We start from the raw sequence: 24,116 nt of genomic DNA on the forward strand, positions 1-24,116 counted from the left end.
TCCTCACAGGGAGTGGAGGGGCAGCACTGAGCTCTGCTCTGTGTGACCAGCCTTATGTTTGACCTTTCTTCTCTTGCTTCTTTGGAAAGCCCCTGCTGGCAATCTCACAGTTCCTTCCCAGGAATGCCAAGGATTAATTGTTTGTGAAGGTAAACATTCAGCACTGTTAAGGGCAAAGCTGTCACCTCAGCAAGAAGCTTTTGCCAGGACAAAGTCTGCCAGCACCTCAGAACATACAATGAGAAGTGTTTTAGAAGATTCAGACCTGCAGTTTCCCGTCTAACATTCCAAGTGACTGAAGTGTTTGACATACACATTTTTTTTGCTTCTCATGCCACTGCTGAAAGAGAAGTAAAACATGCTTGTTGTTATTTCAGGCTACATATTGTTTTACTTCCTTGGCTGAAATTTGTCACCTCCTTCCCTTGGGTAAGGCACAATCATGAAGGAGTCACCATGGACTCCTGCCCAAACAGCCTTGCAGATTGGTAAGATTTCACATGGAAAGGGCACACAGCTGTAGCGCTTCCTAGAAAGGTGTTGCTCTTGCAGAGGGATGAGAAGCTCTGGCCAGCAAAAAGGAAGCTTTTAGAGATATAGAGTAGGTGTACACAGAGCATAAGAATATGTGTCAGTACTTGAGATAGTTCCTTGGTGTAAAGCATAGCCAGACCCTTCAGTCTTACAGAGATGCAGGATCAGCCACTCTGGATTTAAGAATTAGGAGCACTTCTAGCACTTTTCCTGTCTTCCCATACATAATTTGTGATGGCATTGCCTGAGGTTGTGCTCTGAACGCTGCTCTCCTTGTCTCCTTTAGCACACTGCGGCCGGTGATGAAGGTGGAGGACAGTCGCTGGTATCTCCTGGAAGCTGCCTGGAAGATTTCAGGGCTACTCCTTTCATCGAGTGCAATGGGGCACGTGGAACCTGTCATTACTTTGCCAATAAGTACAGCTTCTGGCTCACTACGATCGACCAGTCCTTCCAAAGCAAGCCCTCAGCAGATACACTCAAGGCAGGACTCATCCGAAGCCACATCAGCAGATGTCAAGTCTGCATGAAGAATTTATAGAAGCCTTTTATAGCGTAAGGAACCTGCTTACCATCTAGTACTTGTACAGTGAAACCTTCTAGGATGTTTAAACATTTGAATAAATCATGTTGGTGCTTATTTTTTTTTAACTTATTACCTCAAAAGCGGAACGGAAAGTTAATTTTTAAAAGCGTATAAAAGCAAACTAAGCATAACACAAGTTAAGTTGAATACACAGACCTGGTGCTGTGTTCTCCTGCTATACAGTACGTACATATATGTTGTGCTACTCTAACAGATGTTGCAAATACTCACGCCTTTGAAACACAAGAAACTTGAGAAATAAAAGCTTACCGTGGTTGGATACCCACTGCATTTACCTTAAGATAATATATACATGTCTTCTATCATGGTATTTGTCACAACACTAAACACTAACAGCTACAGCTCCAACAACTGACACACTGATCACACTGAGCATTAAAGCCTTGCGTAATTCTGACGTGGAAGGTGCTTACATCCAGCATTAAAACCTGACTTCTGTGACTGTTTTATGATCGGGCATCTCCAACACACTCAGAGCAATCAGCTTTTTACTGTATTTGTGGGGGGGTATTAAGCCTCACAATTTCCTAGCACTTCATCACTAGAAACAGAGAAGCCCACAGTTGAGTGACCACAAAATGCAGTCTCTTCCTGTGTTATTTAGGAGACTATACGATAATCATCAGCATATTGTTTTGTAAGTCTGGCCATTTTTTTTCTAGATGTGCTCTCAGACTTTGGGTTTGAATGTTGGGTGCTCCACAGTGGAACCAGGAGTTGGGCTTGGAGATACTTATGGGTCCCTCCCAACTCTGGCTGTTCCATGGTTCTGTGATTACAAAGGTCCGCCGTGTTGTGGGCATTCACCTGTGTGATGCTATTCACAGCACTGAGTGGTTTTGCACTGCAGCGCTTCCCCTCTGAAAGCAGCCCACTCACCACAGGTAGTGACTGTGTGCTGCTGCAACTCCTCCAAAGCCGGAGTCCCTCCTTGTGAAAGCAAAGGGGAAGGAAGCAGGGCATTATTTGGCACCATCTCTTCCCATAAAGAACTGTGTCATTGCACGCCAGGCTTGGGAAATGCCCCAGATAACCAGCTCTTCCCTTCTAGAGAAGGAAGCAATTGAATCCAAAGTTGCCTGTCACTGCTGCAGGAGAGGGCTGGGAAGAATTATTCTCTTCCTCCTGGCAAAGTCTGGTTATATATTCCCAAACACCAAAAACTGAAATCAAAGAGAAATATCATTGCTGATATCAATGTCACCGGTTCTCTCTTGCTTCGGGTGCTTATTGGCTTTTGTAATTACATTCCATCCTCACTGTGTCATAAATAAATGGGTTTTTTATACACCTCTATTTGTTGATCATTCCAATTTTTTTATAGGTTTTGGTTCTGGTCTCCTATAAAATGTGTATTGGACAGCTCTTCTGAATTGCAAACACTGCCCTCCGCATCAGCCAAATCTATTCCACATTTACCCATCCTTTCAGATCGCACACAGGTTGCATTGACAAACACCTGAGAGTCACCAGTTTGCCTCTTCCAGATCATGCTAGACAGCCACAGTTGCGGGGCAGATGAGCATTACATCACTGGGGATTTTTACAGCTTGCAATGCCTGCAATGCAGCAGCTGAAATGTTCTAAGAGAATTTGAGTTGAGGTTATGCAAACCCATAAAAAAACTAGTGTGTCAGCAGCAACAGCTACGCATTCAAGACTCCAGTGGCTGACACCTTGCCTCATCTTCTTTTGCAGCTCATTCGTTTAGCAGAATTCAGCAGATGGGTCCTTCTCCAGAAGTTGCATTTCCTCTCTCATTTCTGACTCTTGCAAGCTGTTTGCTCAGCACCATACACCAGAATAGTATGAGTCAAAACAAAGGCACGGGTCAAGAAATGAGGAGGGGGGGGAAAAAAATATCATGCCACGCGTGTGTGAAGCATCATATTTAGTTAGTGTACGTCATGTGCTCCGGATCCATGCGCTTACCCCTTATAAACATAGGGTTCTAAACATAGTGCTGTTGTTTCCCAAGCTTCTGCTGTTTGAAAATACCCCAAAGTGTGACATACTGCTGAGTCTGGAGAAAGGTCAGCAGGGATACATCCCCCTCCACAGGCAGGGGTGCACTGCTGCACCAGCACAGCCCTAGTGAAATCAGTGCAACTCAGCCAGGTGACACCAATGTTTTTCACACTGTATCAACCAACTCTGTCAACTACACGCTGCATGACTGGGCTTGTCCAAGGCAGCTGGAAATAGAACAGCAGCAGTAGGCATGCCCCTGTAACAGGCGGTATCCAATTGCTGCCAGCAGACAGGGTGCACAATCACCCCATTAAGGGTTTGGCTGCATCTTATCCGGGCAGCAGACTGCAGCTCTGCCCTCTGCTTCACTACAGCACCACTTTCAAGACACTCACTAGCTCTGCTTTCAGTCTGAATAGTGTTGGGCTTTCCCTATGATATGGAGAAGGGCACAGCCCAGCCTTGGCTGCAGACCCTCCCTTGCCTGCACCATCCAGCCCTACCCTTCAGGTCGCAGCCCAGCACAGCTGGTACAGGCAGGCCCACGGCTCATGGTCACCTGGTGTCACCAAAAACAGTGTCTGCTTTGCTTTCTGCACTCTCCATATAACCTGGACAAACATAATAAGGCAAAGAGGGAACAATAATTACTTGGAAAATGAGTTTCCTCATCCCCAGCAGGGCAGGCAGAGCTTCATACAACACTGCCAACCCACATGAAGAGGCATCCCCATGTACAGCCATGAAAGGCTCGAGTCAAGGCCATGCAGTGGAATTGTTAATGAGAAAAGCAGCCTTGGGAGGGCAGGGTAATACACCACACTTGGCAGAACATGGAAGAGCTGGCATTAAGGAGGGACATTGCCAAGACGTGCCCAAAGGGCACAGCCACATACTGCCTCAGTGCTCAGGGGATTGGAATTTTGACTGTCTGGGGAGCTCAGCCACTACTTGCCTGGTGTCAAAAATTCCACTATACAGCCTCCTCCCATCACCACAGGTGATGGCACTCACTGCAGCCTCTGTGCTGGTGGCACCCCCGGGCTCACTGAAACTGCAGAACCCCAAACCATATCAGGATAGCAGCTCTCCTGCACCATTTTACCTTCCTGAAGCAGCTGCTCTTTTCTGCAGTGATCCACCTGACCACACATTAGCTGGGGAAGGTTATTAAGACATGAAAACTAGGATACGTGCGCATCAACACTGTGCTGTCAAATGGAGCTCAGCTGTTTGGGAATGTACCAAACAACCATGAACTGGGTAGGACAAAGAAAGACAACAACCTGTATGAACAGCTAACCTTCTAGCTTTGAGAAATGATGCCAGAAGCGTCTGTAGGGAGATGAAGGAGACCCTGCAGAAGAACCTGCAGAACAGGAAACATATAGTATTCAGTGGGACACCGGTTGGGAAGCTCTAGGAGCAGTATGAAGCCCTTCCTCTTTACTGCAGGCAGAAGAGATGCCACAGACCTCATTAGCGCTCCTTGGTGTGCTTTCTATTGTACAAAGGGAGTTTCTTTTCCTACTTGTCCTGCTTTAGCCATGAAAAAGAACTACAGGAGACAAACAAAGGAGAAAACTTCCTCCTGAAGCCCCTAGATAGAGCAGTAAGGTTTGTGATGCTGCTTGAGAGTACGCGAATGCCCACATCAGAATTCACAGTAACAAAGCCTCCATATTAACAGTACACATCCACAGTGATTTTAATAGCACAGCTTCTGAATCTTACAATGTCGGACCTGACATGAGATGACAGTAATTTCTTTATTAGCTAAAAATATAAATTATACCTGGATTTTCTTTTCTTTTTTTTCTTTTTTTAAGAATAAAAAAAGTATCACACATTCCATCTTCCAAAGTCAGAATCACAAGGGAAAAGATGATAACCATTTGGAAGCTGCATAGATCATACAAACAGATCGTTTACATGTAACATGAAGTGGTGAGTCATTAAAAAATAAGACTTCTTCTAAGCTGCTCAGATGATTGTCACTACCAAATGGACCCACACAAGTTGCCTACAGAGCCCTTGGAAACTGGTACATCCTCCATCATTTCACTCTCATTCTCATATGCAGAGTTCCCCATTTAATGCTCAGGAGACTCTGTGGTGGTTTTTTTTTTCCTGTTTTGTTTTGGGGTTGTGGCTTTTTTTCTTCCACATAAGCCATTACAGTCTATTTATTCTTTGCTTTTTCCTCTCTGGTGTGCTGCAAACACTCCTCTGTTTGCCCCAGCAGTCCCCCCCGCTTTTTCTGCCGCGTAACCATTTCAGGCACAACAGCTGGATTTTGTCCTTTTGGCCGGTTTGTAGTCAGTAATGTCTACAGTCTGCGGTGGCCCCTCAGCTTTCTGCCGTACAATTATTGGTACAACCATGTCAAACACCGTTTCAAAGAGGTAGTCCACCTTATATCCTGTTTTTGCGCTGGTCTCAAAGCACATTTTCTCAGCTGCCGGCACATCCTTCTCATCCAGCATTTTGTATTTCAGTATCTTCTTATAGAGCGCAATCGCATCCTCCACACGGACTTGTTTTCGCACCTTTGAGCTGCAGCCGGCAACGGCCTTCTCAGGTCTGTTTTCATCAGGTGACGAAGTACAGTCATCGCTGAGGTCCACTTTATTCCCAACGATAGCAAAGATGCAGTCAGCACTGGCGCTATCTGTCAGTGCCAGGAACCTGTCCTCCAGCTCCACCAGGCTCTGCAGGCTGTTCACGTCATATGTCAGGATGACAGCGGCTGCTCCTCTGCAGTACATGGATCCCAGGCCATGAAACTGCTCCCGGCCTGGCAAAGGTTTAAATGCAACATAAGTTAGTGTGCTGGAAGCTGCATTAGCAACCAACTTAACTCAGACCAATTAGACACAATGGTAAGGCTTTTTTCCCCCCTTCTTTCTTTCCCTTAAGAGTGCAACAGTGACACAGAGCAGCTCAGCTCAATGCACGCTGATTCAGAGCAGGGAATCTGTAAAGATGAGCAACCATGCAAGAGTGGCAAAGCAAACACAACTGCAAGAAGAAAAACAAGCAAACAAACAAAATGGCATATTTCTTTATGCCCCATGAATGACCGACCTTCTCACATAAACATATGGCCCATTGCACCTATACAGTCATTTATAGATGCAAAATACGTTCTACACTGTTGAATTCTGCTACAACTCATAACTAGACTTGATAAACTTGGATCAAAATTAGCAATTCACTTCTCAGATTCTGAGAGTTGGTGGCAGCCTTGGCTGCAGCAATGATGAGTAGCAGGGTTCAGGATCCTGCGGTCTTGTTTAACATCTTCATCAATGACCTGTATAAAGGGATAGAGCATACCCTCAGCAAGTTTGCTGATGATAAAATGCCAGGAGGCATGGCTGAATGGCAGCACAGCTTTCTTGTGTGTCAGCAAGACCTGGACAGACTAGATAGCTGGACAAAGAGGAACCTGAAGAGGTTCCAGAAAGGCAAGTGTTGGGGGTTGATCTGCTGGAAAGCATCTCTGCAGAGAACAACCTGAGTGCACCTGGTGGATGACAGGTTGGCCATGAGCCAGCAGCGTGCCCTTGAGATCAAGGACAATGGCATCCTGGGGTGCATTAAAAAGAGCATGGCCAGCAGGTCAAGGGATGCGATCGTTCCCCTCTGCTCTGCCCTGGTGAGGCCACATCTGAAGTACTGTGTCCAGTTCTAGGCTCCCTGGTTCAAGAAAGACGGGGAACTTCTAGAGTCCAGTGGAGATCAGTAAGGATGATTAGGGGCCTGGAACACCTCTTGTATGAGGAAAGGCTGAGAGACCTGAGGCTAGTCAGCCCAGAGAAGACAGAGGCAATCTTCTCAACTCTTATGAATATGTAAAATGCAGTAGTCAAGAGGATGGGGCCAGGCTCTCTTCAGTGGTGTCCAGTGACAGGACTAGGGGTGGTGGGCACAAACTGGATCACAGGAAGTTCCATCTGAACATGACAGGGAACTTAAATGAGACAGAGCACTGGAGCAGGCTGTCACAGAGAGGCTGTGGAGTTTCCTTCTCTGGAAATATACAAAATCCACTTGGACGCTTTCCTGTGTGACCTGCTCTAGGGAACCTGCTTTAGCAGGAGGCTAGACTAGATGGATCTCCAGAGGTTCCTCCCAGGTCCTACACTCCTGCAACTGAAAGCAGTTTAGTCGCACGTTACCTATCCCCAGATCTTACATATACTGGCTTTACAGGAAGAGACTCCTGATCTTTAGTATATGGCGCAGTATACACCCATCCCACTTTTTTCCTTTCCTACAGGGAACTGCAGCTTTCCCTACGCATCTACAGCATATGGAATTTTGCTCCCGCACCTTCACTTTTATTCCCAGAACTGGATGGAGAAAAAGATCAAATGCACCACATTTCAAATGCCATCGGGACCAACGTTCGGTCACTACCAAACAAAACCGTGACTGAACAAAGAAAAGGAGACAGCCAAGAAGGTGACTCCGACTACAGTCTTTCAAACATCATAACTGATTGACTCTTTTCATACAGCCTTTTCACACAGGCCCTCCATTTACAGAAGGTCTGGAAATTATCTGATTACCTTTGAGGGGTCTTTTTTGCAGGAAGCTACTGATCACTAAGAGTAACAGTGTCATGAAATCATTGCAAATGACTAATGAATGGGAAAGGCAGAAACTCGTACTTTAAAAACACAGGTCAGTGTACATTAGGAAAACATGAAGAGATGCAAAGGAAGATGCAAAAGATGCTCGGAAATACAAAAACCTTTGCGTGAGTAAAAACAGTGGTATCTTTGTGGCGAATAACTGAAAAGGAGTATAAATGGATGACCATACACAGATTCATGTGTAGTCTCCATTCCTTTCTTGTGACATAAAAAAATGAGGATCTCTCATCAAAAAAGCATGCACGTAGTTAGAATACTTTAAAATACTTCCTTACACAGTGAATAATAGGAAATTACTGTCATATGATATTTCAGCGGTCAAAAGTTCAATGAATGGCATTCAGAAAACAGTTGGACTGGATGATCTTTTAGGTCTTTTCCAACCTTGGTGATTCTATGATTCTATGAAAGCATTAGGCAAAGTTTATAGAGAACTGCATCTGGGCAATTTTGTGTAACTTCTGATTTGCTTCCCTCCAGCAAAAAGAAGTTCTTTAACCAGGAACGTGGAAAGAAGAAAAGAAAGAAAAAAAGAAAAGAGATGCTCTTGCTTGGTAAGGGTGAGGAAGATGGGGGTGTAGGGGCGGTCACTGCTTTCCCACTTTTCACTCTAATCCCACATCCACATTTGTGCTTTCAGTCACACTATAGCTGAGTCTTTAGAAGCCTGTCATTTTTCAGCAGAAGTTTGTGCCATGACCTACTTTGTTTCCCTCAAAATCCCGACTACACTGTGGTCTGGAAGCCACAATGGAACATATATACTCCCCATTCTCCCACTTGAGATGCCTAAGCTATAAAACCCAGCCCCCGGAATCATTTGCTGCAGCAACTGAATAGTAGAACAATACTACTGCTTGTTTTATAGAATTTGTATGCTAATCTAATCTTGTACAATATAATATAAACTATGACACAATTACATTTTAGCTACAAACTGACTGTTACTACAACTAGCATATTGTTGAAAAGGGGGAAAAAAAGCAAAAGGAAGAATTTGCTTTGCATAAGGGATTAATTATATCAGAGGAATTACGGGCAGTCTTTCTCACTCACCCACGCAACACAATCTACTTAAACATGCAGGAAAAATACATAACTCACTTCTGCTTTAATCTCCTTGTACACATCACTTGCAGCACTCAAGGGCTGGAATGCCCCCCTGTAGGCAGAACGTCCCCAGAATTACCCAAAGCATTTAAATTTGTGTTTTGGCTATTCCTGGAGGTGTCAGCCAATGTAATAAAAGCCAAAACTGTATCAGACATTAATGAGAAAAACCTTATCGCACAGTCATAGAATCGTCAGGGTTGGAAGGGACCTCTGGGGATCATGGAGTCCAACCCCCCTGCTAAAGCAGTCAGCCACCCCCTTTGTTGGGTCAGTTATTTCTTGGTCTGGAACCAATGGGTCCCACTCCAACAAGATGTCTTTTTACACAGTCAGCTCACTTAAACAGTAAAAGCCAACTCCAATATTTAAGCAATTTCACTACCACAGAATAAGAAAAGCAACAGAAAAGAGAGGACTTATATCAAATAATTTACAGTCAAAGGAATTGCAAGTACAACCAAATCAACATCAGAGGAATACTAAGGAAACTTTTAAAGATGAGCAACTAAAATTAACTTCCATTTTTCTTTTTTATTTTCAAATTTTTGCCTTATTTTTATCAGTTTAACAACTCCAATGGGCATGTAATTATCTGCAGCACCATTTGTATTACAGAGGCTCTTCCAGAAAGCACATGCGATAGAGGCATCGCACACCCAGAAGCAGCACAGCCGATGAGCTCAAAATCCAAACTGACTTCAGCACCACAAAGTTCATAAGGATTCCACGGGAGAAAGAAGGGAAAAACAGACCTTGAAAGAGGCAGGGATGAGAAATGAGCAAGGCTCAATTTGAAGATGGCTAAGAGCAGAGGTGGATGGCTTGGCCAGCGAGCCTCCTACAGCACCCTGCTTGCCGTTCCTTGGGTGAGAGCCCAAGCAGCCTCTGAAGTGTTGCTGATGTTTGGGAGGGTAGAATATATCCTCCAGACAGATCTGAACCCGTTTCTCACCTACCACCTCTTCAAAGGTTTTCACTGCACTTTCTAAAGCAACTCAACTTCCCACACATAGTTCCAAGAAATCCTGCACTGGAAGAACAAGTTTTAAACCCCTCAGTGTTGAGCACACAGAAGAATGCAAAGCAGCCTTTTACCTTAGGTCTTGAGGGAATAAAACACCACAAATACTAAGGAGCTAAAAATGTCTTCCAGAAAGCGCTGAAAAACAGCAATGTTGTTATTCTGATGCCAAAGTCTGAAAGGAGTCTGAGTTTCTGAATTAAATATGTAGAGTGAAAAAGTAGGCAAAGGTGAGTGGTACTGCATCTAAAATTAACAAGAGGGCAAAATTCTCAAGGCAGTTTTGGAGACAGCCCGTAGGACCAGATCTCTTCCAAGGCTTTTCATTGTAGTTTAAGCAGGATTATAATCCAAGCAGAAGTCAAGAGGAAATAACAGAAACATAACATATCTGCTACATTTTCCCTTTTGATTTCTAAATCTCTTTTTCTTTTTTTTTCAAGGAGGGTCTGAATCCAAGCACGTACAAAGTGAGACAGAAACTGTGCCTGAAGGGGATAGCCAAGACAGGAAAAAAATAAAATAAAATAAAGAAAAAAGAGAGAGAAATATGACATCCACAAGACAGCACAGAGAACAGCACCAGAAAGAAATGAGGGTTCAGCTGCAGTGAGAAGAAGGTTTAAAGGGTGATCCTGACTCTATTGAGTTGCTTCAGCGGGACCATCCGTGTGATCACAAGTCTAGACAAAGAAGATCCTTCTCAAGAAACACATTTCCTTCTGTTTGCAGATAGAGCAGTAAAGTTATGACCCTTTACATGACATCCAGGGCAACAATTTGGCTAGAAACCAAGCTGCCTGTGTATGTACACCAGGCTATATGGAGACTATCAAAGAACAAGCAATAATGCCCTTGCAGGCTTCAGGAAAATTCCCCTGCCCACAAGTGACCCGGGCTGCAGGGTTCTAACACTTGATGAAGTCAAAGTTCTTCACTTCTCGTTCAAATACTGAAATTTATTCCTTCTAGGCAGCTTTATCATGTTTCCCTGAAAGTCCGGAACTTTATTAAGATGAACTGGACTGTGCTTGTGGTTACCTGGGGATAAAAGTAAAGCCCTCCATCACAAAGGATTAACATGGAGGACGTAAGTAGGAATTAGTGGAAACAAATGAGTCTGAAAACACCAGATAGCTCAATTTTTTACATACCCAGAAGCTGTCTGAATACCCAATTTCCCAATCCATTTGAAATGCCAACATTTGGGTTTGCTCCCAGACAAAATTCCCTACAGAATAAAAGTCTTTGGGGAAGGAAAAACAAACAAGCAAACAAACAAAACAAAAACAAACAAACAAAAATATATATATATATGAAGCCACTGAATGTTGAGTAACCAGAAGGTTCATTTAAGCTCCACCTTTACCTAGCAGAATACATTCACACCGTTATAGAATGTAATTGTGCCTATGGAAGCTTCAGAACACACAGACCTCAAGCTCAACTGAAAATCAAGACGCATCGATTTTGTTAGTTCTTGCTGCTCAGAAATTAATCAATGCTCAAGGCGTGAACTGCACTTTACTTCAGGAGCTACTATTTAAGTTATCAAGCTACGGATATCTTGGCCAAAAAAGAACATAATTCAAACACGGGAAAGTACAGATCTTAATACCCAAAGGGTTTCACTTTCATCTTGTAAAGTAGAAAGAGTTCTGTGGGGAAGAAGAAAATAACAGCTGTGTTGGTTATGTGAACAAAGAACAAAGGAAAACAATTCAATACGTTTATGAAGAAAATCCACCAAAGCCAAACTGCCAAGGAAGAGATCTCAACATAGTATATGACTGGGTTTGTGCAGCCCTTTGGAGCTTACGGATGTAGTGTTCCTTAACTCAGCATCACGGACACACCAAAAATAACTGTGTGAAAATGATGGGTGTACAACTGCATTCCGTTCTTCTGTTGTTTACTTACAGATTACACTTTCATTATCCTGCAGAGTTTAGGAGTTGAGAAGTAGCGACTGCTTGCATCTGTTACTAACAAGGAGACAGAATAATTGAATGAGTGTTATTTATTGCTACAGTAATGGTAACCCAAATGATTCAAGGGATAAAACACCTCACCTATGAGGACAAGCTGAGAGAGCTGGGGCCATTCAGTACATCCTACAACTAAAGAATATTGATTCATTTAATGACAAACAGCAAAAACCCGATTTCTTTGCCTACTCCTTCCTCCTCCCCTTTAAATATAATAACTGAGCTAAAAATAACTGGTACACCATAAATAAGTTCTGCTGCCCGTGTTTCACAGGAAGTGGCCAAATACAAAACAGGTAAAAGATTTTGCCCCAAAATTGTAGTCATGTCACCTATCTTCTAAAATAGGAACCTTCTCATAAGAGGATTAATTTTCTAATATTAGCACTTCTTATATTCCTTTAGATATTCAAGCTTATTCCTAGCCTTTTAAACAGGAGAGTCACATTACAAACAAGCTAAAACAAACAATAGCAGAAACTGTGCTTTATTTGTTTCTCTTCTTATGGTTTCCATCAGGAAAAAAATGCTTATAACTGTATTTTGGCTTTGTTTCCTTTTTTTTTTACTACGTGCACACAGAGTGATAACAGCACCGCCCCTCCCATGGCAGCTTTCACCAGCTGGGGAACTGTCACCATCCTTCTCCATCCTTCTGAGAACAGCACTTCCTCCTCAAGACTGGAATGTACCAACTCGTCAAGCAGTTTCAACTGATTGCTTAATGGCTATTAAAGCATCCCTTTGATTAGCGTTTCAGAAGTGATACACTGTGGCACAATTCACATCCAGCAATTCTTCCAAAGAAGTTAGCTTAAATGGGCCTGTTATTGTTAGGGCAAATAGCGCAGTGGAAAGTTACTCAAGTCCGCATAGTGCACTCTGAGTCACATGCCAAGGGCCCTAAGGAGTCAGTTAATGATCTACAAGATCATCTGAGTTTTGGCTGAAGATGACGTCTCGTTGCGACAAAAGGGCACGCACAAAAATCCATTTAATGAAAATATCAGAAAAAAGAAAGAAAAATGGTAACATTTGCTACAGGGTTAGTTCTATTTAGCAGCCTCTGAGGTTATCTTTCTGGATAGCAGAAGCCCCAAAATGAAAGCCTAGTCAACACTTTTACACTGAAGAAATGACTCAAAAGACGTGAGCTTAACTCACAGCATGCCTTTGAAGAATCCACAACTAAACATAATGGGGGTTGTTGGTAGGTTTTGTGGGGTTTTCTGTTTTGGTTTGCTGGTTGGGTTGGCTTTTTTTTATGCTTTTTTTGGACAGTTAGTTAACAGTAAGACAGGTTGGAGGAAATGTGATTTTAAGTAAAAGCTTCTTAATCTAAAGGCAGTTAAAGCGGGTGCCTAGCAGCTGACATCTGTACAGCTCAGTCCACCATTATGTCCCTCAAAGTACAATAAGTCACAGAAGTGACTCATCCACACCTCAGATACAACAATCACTCGGTCACCTTTTCAGTTCTCATATTAATCATACTACTCAGTTTCAGCCAGGCACTCTTCCAATCCAGCCTTGAAAATTTTCACTCCATAACTGGCAATAAAGACTTCCATTTACTGGTTCCCAAAAACAGACCTGCTGCACACATTTATAGGAGGAAGGAGACGGAGCTAACAAAGAAGAGAGGAAAGAAGAGGATTCACAGAGTAAAATCAGAGATAAGCAAATGTAATCGTCATTTGAGTCTCACCTCCTGCATAACAATGATGATAGATTTCACTTAGCCCTCACCTTGTGATGGAGGAAGAATTTGTGTTTCATAAACCAGCCAGAGCAGTTAATATCCCACAAATCTGCTATATTTCAGCTTTCAGACTGATTTTTTATAAGCTCTGAAAATACCCTCTTCCAAAAAAGAGGGTATTACTTCCTGTATTACTCTACAACCAAGACCACAGAACAGCGTCACTATGTAGTCACTTGAATCCTTCACAGCTTTCATCACCCTCCACACTTCATACACTTCTCAGAACAGCTTTTGGGCTCCAGGACAGCACAAAATACCAAGGGTTCAGTTTGCCATCTGCTACCAGGTCACTGGACCTTGTAACAAATACAGACTGTTGCCTGAACAAAATCTAGCTTGGCAGTCAGTCTACCTTCACTTGCAACAGTATGCATTTGTTTAGCCTGCCTATTTTTATACAGAGGCTTACAAGCTGAGTGTCTTTGGACTAAGTGCACGTTCGTGATATCAAATCAGGAATGCCTTCACCAGCCAAAGGAACTGCACAGCTCCTATAAAACGAAGGATGAACACTATCAGAGAAGATCTCTATTCCATACAAGATTTAGACCAGGAACTAACTTAAACTTTTCTGGGGCACAATGGAATCTGTTCTGTTGCATACACATTTTAATCATATGTTATTATAGCACAAAACATTACATAGAAGAATGTTCTTAACCATGGTATACAGCATGTTTTGTGCCAAAAATTTTTGTCCCTGGTATTTCTCTATTTTCAGATGAGAGAAAAAAAAAAAGCCCAACACACTTCGAATTTACTTTGGAAGAGCTCTGTGGGAAGCAATAGCATAGAGTCCTTAGCTGCTTCACAGGCAGCTATTGCTCAGTGAAGGAAATAAGGCTTGTTACACAGAGGGGCATGGAACCACCCCAGTCATGCAAGACTCAACCCTGGGTTGCGCAAGAAGCCCTTTCCCCATAATATCCTCTGGAGCGCCACTTCATCACCTCAAAGAAACGTGACTCCTACAGAACAGCAATTCATTTGCCACAATACTAACTCTAAAAGCAGCTTGTTTTCCTTTCCAGTATCTGAAAACTGATACTTTTTCCTTACAACTCCTTCCCACAGAGGAACAGTCACTACAGATGTTCCCACCTCTATGTGCAGAGCTTGGTTCCAACTCCTTTTCTGCAGACAGGAGATCTTCAGAACCCACAACCCCTCTCAATGTTTGCTCTCCAAAAGGAGAGCTGGTCCTTAGCTCAGGCAGGAATGCATGGCTGGGTTTGTTTTAGCACAGCTCAGGGCCCTGGAGATCACTCCACGCACGCTGGGTATTTCATATTGCTCAACAAGTTGCTGGCAAGTCAACTTGGCTTCCAATTCACTCAAGCAAACATTGATACAGGTGTGATATTTAAAACAAAAATCAGAGATGGGTGGGGTTAATTGAGATCACCCTCCCTAAATTACACCAAAAAGCCCTCTGAACCCCTATTAGCTCTCAGGGAAGACAGTTAGCAAGTCAATGTCTGCCTATACCCACACAGATGAGAAATGCTTCCTGTTTTTCTTCATTTTTATTCCTGTTTTAAAGTTTACTTGGGTTATTCAGCCTCGTCATTAGATATTTTGCTTTTCCCTTAGTCCTTTTTACAACATACTTTTTAATCTTCTAAATTCCCCTTAATGTTCTTTGATTGTTGTTTTGGGTGTTTTTGTTTTGGTTTGGTTTTTGGAGAGCAATTACGTACACTCCAAGTCACTACAATATGATACATCACACCATTCTTTGAGTGAGGAAATACCATCAACTTAATAAACACATATTAATTAGGGACAGCATGGCTTTGTTTGGGACAGACACTGGTACCCTGGAGCATTTGGAAAGGGCTGCTTTTGCCCTGAATACATTGGCCACGGTTCCTTTTGGAGATGAAATTACTTACTAAGTCATACCTGGACAGAACCTCAAGCATTACTTCCACAGGTTACTTCCATAAACCTAGATCTGGTTGAAGTCTTTTCCAACCCAAGCCATTCTATGATGTACATCATATTAGTAACAAGGGACATAAGCCTAGTCTCACTCAATAGTCATGTTTTTAATTATTAGTTCCAATATCAATTCATTCATAGGCAGATTCTCAATGAAGACCATACACGACTCAATCATGCAGAATTTATCCTCAAGAAAACTATAACTGCTCCTACCCATCACAAATCACAACCAGCTTAAGTTCAGCTGCAGTCTTCCTCACCAGCTGTCTCTGGATAGCTGCTGCTCAGCAGAAGTCCCACTGACCCAAAAGGCTGTCCTCAGCAAGCACCAAAAGCAGAGCTGTACCAAACAGCTGCCTCCTGGCTCTTATGAGAAAGGCTCACCACATTCAAATAATCTTTATCGCATGGTAGAGGACTTCTGCTCTCAGAACACATGCTGGCCAAGGTGAAGATGTAGCTTTGCATTTCCAGCACTTCTTCCTTTCAGTTCCACTTCAGGCTTCTCTGCCTGCACTTTAAGAGCATATTTAGTACTCACTGCATGGATACATTTAATTAAAGAAACCAAAAGCATAAAACAGGCACAGTAAACATCAATTTTGACTTATAAATATTATCCAGCCTGGCACAATGGGAGTAACTGTGACACTAAAATCTTTTTTTCACTTTAAAGAAGATGGGGAAGCTTCTCTAGGTCAAAGAGAGGAGGCAGCATCTGCCACTGGGCCTCCAATGTTTAACAGAAACCAAGAAGATGAGCAGGATGACATGGAAAGGGCACAGAATGCTACAAGAGGAAAGGAGATAAGGGGAACAATAGGAGCATGACACATGGAGCTGTCTGCTGTGGGAGGGAAAGCTGACGGCCTACAGAAAGTCTGATAGAGTGCTTTTTCCTCCTCATAAAAATAAGAAGTAATTATACGGGCAGGGGCCAGAGAAGGGTGAGTGGTCTAAGGCATTTTCAGTATCACTAAAGATTTATTTTAAGTAAGCAACAGCCTGAAACAGCTTCTCGGGGAAGATTAAGGAAAAAATCCTCATTTTATCAGTTATTTCTTACAATGTGTCCCACTTGCAGCCACCCAAGAGATTTGATGATCCCTTCTACAAAGCTTAGAAGGTGATGACTCAACTGCATAGAGCTCTTTCTTTGCTTGTTTTGAGGTAGTTGTTGTTTTTTATTACTCTATAAACCACTATGGATTCATTCATGTCAGGATCCAAAATGTTTGCTCTCTTTGAGAGCAAAAGGCAGCAGAAGAAACGGGAACAAATAAACTAAAAACCCTAAAATATAACCATAATATTACTTCTTTCATTCTAGGTTCAGCAGTTAATAGTTGCGAGAGTAACAACAGATTTGTACACGTAGATGACAGACATCACTTTGAAGAACAGAAAGTGAACTTTGAGAACTTCCACAGCATAAAGTGTTGCAAGGAGCAGCCAGACAGGGAAGTCGGGCAGCCGAAACCCCTGGGGACACGGGAGGAGAGCTCCATGAAGGTCAGCTCAACAAGGGCACAACACCAGGTGTGCACCTTTTTACATTGCTGTCCTTTAGCGGACTGAGAACGTGACTGTAAGCAGGTTGACCACATAAAGGAATAAATACGCATTTTAGACATTTCTTTGCTAACCATTTCAATGCACATAACTTTTTATTCACGTCCTTCGGGGGGTATACTGCACTTCATTTACTTGCCTCTCCTAGTAAGCCATTGAGATGCCTAGTTAACATTTTTACAGGAACATTTGCCTGAAAGCCTAAGTCATCCTTTGCTTTACAAATATAAGTAAGAGAAGAATAAAATCTCAAATATTTAACCATCTACAGATGAATAATTTATATGACTGAAAGTTCTTAAGCAGTCATCAGCTGCAAATGCTAAAACAAACACGTCCTTGCTATTTCAGCAGTAATGAAAACCATTACTTTTAAACCAAGTACACAGGAGCAGCTGGATGGCTGGAAAACACCTCTTCTCTGTATTCTGTTCTTCAGTACAAAATCCATGGTTAGGAATATTAAATCACATAATGAGTTACAGAAAGAAATGCCATTAGATCAGCTGAGGACAGGAGAGGCTGAGAGAACAGGCAGAAGTATTTATACCACATACTTAACTGCTAATGAACAAAATTATTCCAATCTTAAACCCATTAAACTGAAGGCCAGAAAAAGAAGAAAAATTGTATTCTCTGTAGTTGAGGTATGGTGAGTTACTTTCATGATAGAAAAAAGAAGAATTTGAAAGAGCTGAAACAGGGAGGAGAAGTGGGCTCTCACTGCTAGCAAACAGAAAGACAGGTGTTTAGGCTGGCAGCAGAGTCCTTCCATGACTGGCTTCTGGATGGCCCATGCAAAGCCCGCTTCAACTCCATTTGGTTTCCTAAGAGATGGGACAGATACAGCTGAATATTCATTCACATCTAACAATCTATCTCCCCTTAAAAACAGTATTAGGAGGTTCTTCTCTGGATTTGTTTTTTTTTCCATACAAAGATAGCCTAGTAACATTAGAAAATCTTGCACATGCTTTTTGAGTTGGCTGTCCTAAGAGATACTGTCCTCAGTCTCCTGTTCTGAAGCCTGGCAATTTACTTGCATTGACAGTTTGGTCACATTCGGAGGGGAACCCTCTAATCCTTTGACCACCTCTGCTCTCAGTGGTACCACCTGGGTAAACTAAGCTTAATCACCAAGTTCGAGTCTCCTTCTCTAAAACCCTACATCTGCATGTGAAGTTACACAGTGTAACACGAGCAAAGCAGAGAAAGTAATTTATCACAAGTTGGACACCTGATGATCTAATCTCAGGATGTTCTACACAATGTTCTGATCTAATCAGTCGGACTTGGGAGACAAAAATGACTCTTTATATTCCCTAACTTGTAACAGCCCCAGAAGTATCCACCACAGACCCAGTAACTTTCCTTAGAGAGACACAAAGGTTACTTGTTCAGACGTTTTGCAACACTACAGCATGACCCAGACAAGGAATGACCAAGTTCACCTTCAGTTCAGTAGTGAAACAATGCCATAGGAAAAAATCTCCTGGAAGCTCACGTGCCTACAGGCTTCAACACAAGACTGTACCAAACAACTGCTGTGCACCAGACAACTAAACTATGATACGTAATTGCAGTGTGAAGTAAAAATACACAAATTAGCTCAACTACCAGGAGCAGCTTGGCCAAAGCAGCGTGGAACTGACTGAGAGTCTCCCTAGGTTTGAGATTTGTGCACCATAACGTGTACCTAAGCATAGGTGAATCAAGAAGAGCACTCAACGTACACAAACACTCAAATTGGAAAGCTACAGAACAAACTACTGGTTGCCTATCCTGTACCATGCTCGAAGTAATTGGAAAGCTATGGAAGTAACAAGTTGTCTACCCGTATTTTAAGCACCCACTGTCTCCTTCCTTCTGAAGGAAAAAATAGAAGCCTACACAGTCAACAGAAGATGACATGAATACATACTTGTTCTTTAACACTCAGGCCTCGCTTAAGCACAAATTAGCAAAAAAAGACAAGGCCTTCTATTACAGAAGCTGACATGGTACCAAGGACTCCAACACTGCAAACCTCAGCTATGGCTTGATGAACATGAACAATGTCATGGCAAAACACCACACAGCTTTAGCCAGGAACAAAGCTCAGGTTACTGATATGATTTGAAGAGTCTCCTTGAAGCATAAAGTCATTTCCCACTTTGGCTAGACCAGTGGAGTCACACTGCCTGATATTATTAAATACCACATGCAAAGCATGGATTTAACGTGGGAGTCTGAATACAGAAGTTACCACAGAGGTTCATACATGGCATTCATCTTGGCCTGTATCAAACACAATAAACAAAACAAATGGTTTAGCCTCCCCAACAACTTGCCACTCAAGAGACAGTACTAAAAATAAACGAGAAGCAAAATTCCTCCTTCAATAAAGCGAGATAGCCATATCTGAGTAAACAACATCTGCAAACTTATCTCCCACTATAGCTCTCCATTTCCAAAAGCAAGAAACAGCAGAATATTGAACAGAGTGGCTACTATTGATCTCCTTCCTTGTAAAGAAAGGACATGTTTTAATTCTACTCTCCTGTTTCATCATGACAGAGGACCACGTTTCCTTCTCACCTACAGGCAATTTTCCAGTTGTTCGCACCAAGTAACTTTAGCCTCTGGGGCAGCAGAGAGACCAAACTATCTGAGCTAACCCTGTACTCCAAAGAAGTGAGTCACACGCCAACCTACGTTCCTCCTGAGAACTTCACCAGTCACCTGCTCCCTGGGAGAAAAACGTGCTGAAGGAAGCGTACATCTACACCTAAAGAAAAACCAAAGTCAAGAAGCACAAAGACTGAGGGAGGGAGGAACCAGAACACTACAGTTCAACTCTGCCTCTTCAATAGCTGAATACTGACAGAAGAAAAGTCAAATCAATTCTCCCATTCAGACAGCTAGCTTAAAACAAGAGGAAGGAAATAAGGGAAGTTTGTCTTTCAAGTTAACTTTTATGTTTCCTCATTATCACGCTGCATGACTCTCTGCTGGTAAATTCAAAAGGCAACTTCTGTCTTAAAATGCAATAATTTCGATCACAAAGTGAATTTTATGGCACACTTGTGATTGAATTACTGGTCTGCTGCTTTGTTCCAAGGCACCAAAGCAGGAGACACTGACTACTACCAGTTAAGAAACCTTGCCTCCGGGAGCATTGCTAATACGTCAGATGAACAAGTGTCAAGTCAAAGAGACTGAAAACTAACACACACACAAGTTCTTCTTTTTCATATATTAAGGCATCAGAAAACAGACCTGAAAATCCCAAACACTCTCATAGAGTTGTTATTCATATATTCCACATACTTTTAAAAGAGGAGCAGGGCTGAGACCACCAGAACTTCAGGATGTGCTTGCAGTACCAGAGATAAAAGGCTACATACTGGCTCAGTGCTGCATGCCACTGATGCCCAGCAGGAAGTTTTGGGTTACTACGTAGCTGCTGTCAACACCGTCTAGAAAATTTTATAGCTATACGTAAACACATATAAATACACATACACACGCATATCCTTTGACATCCTTGAGTCTCCATCCTCCAGTTCTTTCACAGGAGGACGTTATTCTGCTCCAAGAAAACAGCAGCAACCAGGCTGGGTGAGACACAAGGCCATCTAGCCAAGCCTCTGACAATGGAGAAAACAGCCAAGATCAGATGGCTAGAAAGAGTGTCAAGAACAAAGCAAACAACGCTTCTCTCAGGTATTCTTCCCCGTCTGGCTTATTTGCCTCCTTGAGGTGGATGCAATATCCAAATGACTTTTCTTAATCATCTGATCAGAAAACTGGGAATGTCAAATTACTTGCTGCTATGATTTACATTTATATATATATATTTATGCAGAAGTTGTTAGACTTGATTATGTATATATATAAATATATATATATATATATATATATATATATATATATATATATAAAATCAAGTCTAACAACTTCTGCACACCCATTTTACAAGGCTTGCGGATAAGAATATGAAAGATTCAGATAAGACTAAGAAGCTGATCTTTCCAGGATAAGGATGGGTGTGAACTTAGAGCCAAGAGAAGTCTCCCACCTAGAATAGCTCATTTGCTTTTCAGACTTAAGTTGGCAGAGCATGCACATTTCCATGTAACAATGCAGCAACGTGCACTCTAAACCTTTTAGCACACAGTTTTAATCATTTCTGGAAAAAATGAAAGATATTTCTGAATAACAGATTGAGAAATAATACAAGATCAACAGTGATGAGTAAAACTGACACATATGTTAAATAACTCAGATCAGCACTGGAACTGTTGTAGTACTAATATCCACATATTACTTAACCCACAATCCACCACTGCTACCATAAATAAACTCACCTAACACTCAAACCTTTGCATTAAGGTTTACTTTGTTGCAGCCAAACGCCTAATCCATGTCAGAATAACAACCATCCAAACAGAACATAAAATACATATGACTTCCACGGAGGTGACAGTGCTTAAAATAACACTGATAAGAGAAAACTAAACAAAAGACAACCACGACATTCACATCCAGAATACAACATGGACTATAAACATTAGCCCATGCACTCATAGAATCACCAAGGTTGGAAAACACCTCCAAGATCATCCAGCCCAACTGCCCACCTACCACCTACTTCCCCACTAAACCATGTCCCTTAGTACAAGGAACATACTACAAGCATGTAAAAGTACAGTTAACCTTGTATAACTGCATTTTGCTGGAGCACCCCCTCATTTCCTACTCCTAATGTTCTCAATTGATGTGTGTACAAGTAAGTGTAAGGGACTTAGTGAGGCAGGACTTTGGTGGAACTACTGACAGAGCCTTCATCGCAGTTATAGACTAAGAAATGCAAAAAGTAAAGCCAAAGTAGCCAGATCTCCTACACGTCTCCTCCTCACCCTCCAAGAAGTCTCCACGCAAACCCTTCGGCAGTTTCGCTCCCCCCCCCCCCCCCCTCCTCCTTCTCAATTCCTGGCACAGGAAAAGCCATGTTGGACTAGATGGTGACACCAAGTGACACAGCAAGAGAACTTCCCTCCCCAGCCTCCCCATAGAGGTACATAGAACACGGCGGGGCTACAGGACGCATCAGCTGCCGCTGAGGAACCGTCCCGTGCGGGCAGCGGGGCTCAGCCCCCACCCGTGCAGCCTCGGCAAGCCGAAGTCTCGCACAAGAGAAAGCCCAACCCACCCGTACAACCCCTCAGCCCACCTGCCGTGTCCCAGATGGAGATGTTGTAAGGCCCCCACTGCTTCAGGTAGAAGGCGCCGCCGACCGTGCTGACGGTGTCCTGGAAGCGCCGCTCCATGTAGCGGTGCAGCAGCGAAGTCTTACCCACGTTCATGTCCCCCAGCAGCACCACCTTCCCGTCCGGCTTCTTCATCGCGCCGCCGGGCTCCGGAAGCGGCGGGACGAAGGCGGCCCCGCCGCGGGCAGCACCAACTCGGCGCTCCGCCGGAGCCGGAGCCGCCGCCGCCGCGATCCGGCCCCACTGCGCGGCCGCCCCCGCTGCTCCTCCCCACTCCTCCCACTCCCCCCGGCCCGGCCCGGCCCGGCCCCGCTCCTCCCCCGGCCGGCGCCAGGGGGAGGGACTCAGGCGGGAGTTGCGTGGCCCCGGGCCTCAGGCTCGGCCCGGGGGGAGGAGATGGAGCTGTCCCGCCAGGCCTTCGGGCAGGTTCCCTAACTCAGCCCCACTCCAGCTTAGGGGCACAGCTGCAGCCGCCCCTATCCCCTCTATCCCCACAGAGCCAGGCAGCCCCTGTTGAACCGGCCCTCCGCCTACCAGCAGCTCGGGAAAACTTCCTGAGAGGACGTGGTGGGTCTGGGGAGCGGGTAGAGCGGCCGGAGGGGAAGCAGCTGTTAGAGCACGTCGCAGAGTTACTACTAATCGATCAGCTGATGATCTCTTTTACCTACCGCTCTTTCGAATGGCAGGCACCAGCGCAGAAAAAGCCCATACCAGCAGAGGGATCTTTGCTGTACACACTCCTACTTCATGCATTGATTTACTATCCACATCATAAAAAAAAAAAGACCTAAAAACTCAAGTATCATTATTGATTTACAGCATTGCTTGCACTACTAAGTCATGGCGCTTGCAGCACTTAAAGCAATCATCTCTGTGTCTTAGCAAGGTTTTGCCGTGTTTGAGTTGCTACTGATGCACTGCTGAAATGTAGCTCTTTCTGGTGTTGAGAACTGATATCAGTAGCCTGGCACCTCAGCATATGACTGACTGAGGGATGCACCTTACCATGCTGCTTTAAGGTTCATCTCCGTTTCATAGGAATTTGCCCCAAATCATAGGTTGCAACAGGCTCAGAGAGCACTGCACGTTGTTTCAGATCCCTAGGAGGATTTAGGAGAATAATGTGGGCATGTTCCCAGTATGCAGAAGGTCAGGTCCTGAGTCCTGAGCAGTCCGAGCTTCTGCCAGCCTGGGGAGCACAGCTTCACCAGGTCCAGCACAGTGCTCTGTACGAATGACAGGAAATCACGTGTAACACGTTCCTGTTTGGATAGCAGCTCACCTAGGCAGGCTGTGGGCGTTGTCTGGGGCTTTGTTTTGTTTTGGTTTTGGTTTAGAGCACCTGAGGACACCGTGTAATTACTGTGAGGTTGTTCATTATCCTTCCTGGCAGTGTGGAGACATGGCCACCATGCTTGGCCTCCAGATGGTTTGGAATTCAGATACTTGGGACAGCTTATGAAGGTGGGCAGCACACTGTGTTCTCTGTGCGATTTCTGTGCTACAGTAAAATCCCTTTGAGAGCTGGAAGGTCAGCCTGTGTGCCAAAAAAACCTGAGCCAAGAGTCACTGTAGTGGCAGCAGAGCAGCTCAGCCTTTCTAGTATCCTGCAGTATGAAAGCTGCCTAATTTTGCTGGAGAAAATTAGAGCCTGTTTATTTGCTCCCTTGCTACATCTCCCT

General features: G+C 43.6%; 2 protein-coding genes across 4 annotated transcripts in view; one reads left to right on the plus strand and one right to left on the minus strand.

The window, feature by feature from the left end:
• COL4A2 (collagen type IV alpha 2 chain) overlaps positions 1-2,437 on the plus strand; it is a 130,194-nt gene extending 127,757 nt beyond the window's left edge. For all 3 annotated transcript variants that reach the window (XM_015851419.2, XM_015851420.2, XM_015851421.2), the window contains exon 48: positions 821-2,437. In XM_015851419.2, coding sequence (XP_015706905.2) covers positions 821-1,075 — 255 coding nt within the window. In that variant the 3' untranslated portion in view covers positions 1,076-2,437. The remainder of the gene's footprint in view (positions 1-820) is intronic.
• A 2,358-nt stretch (positions 2,438-4,795) lies between these two features.
• RAB20 (RAB20, member RAS oncogene family) lies at positions 4,796-22,681 on the minus strand. The gene is made up of 2 exons (XM_015851441.3): positions 22,398-22,681; positions 4,796-5,909 (listed from the first exon to the last, which is right to left on the minus strand). The coding sequence occupies exons 1-2, from the start codon at positions 22,567-22,569 to the stop codon at positions 5,389-5,391; spliced, it is 693 nt and encodes a 230-aa protein (XP_015706927.2). The 5' UTR covers positions 22,570-22,681; the 3' UTR covers positions 4,796-5,388.
• Between the last annotated feature and the right edge of the window lie 1,435 nt (positions 22,682-24,116).

This window comes from Coturnix japonica, chromosome 1, assembly GCF_054131305.1.
Source record: "Coturnix japonica strain WE chromosome 1, WE-NBRP24, whole genome shotgun sequence".
NCBI classification, from domain to species: domain Eukaryota; kingdom Metazoa; phylum Chordata; class Aves; order Galliformes; family Phasianidae; genus Coturnix; species Coturnix japonica.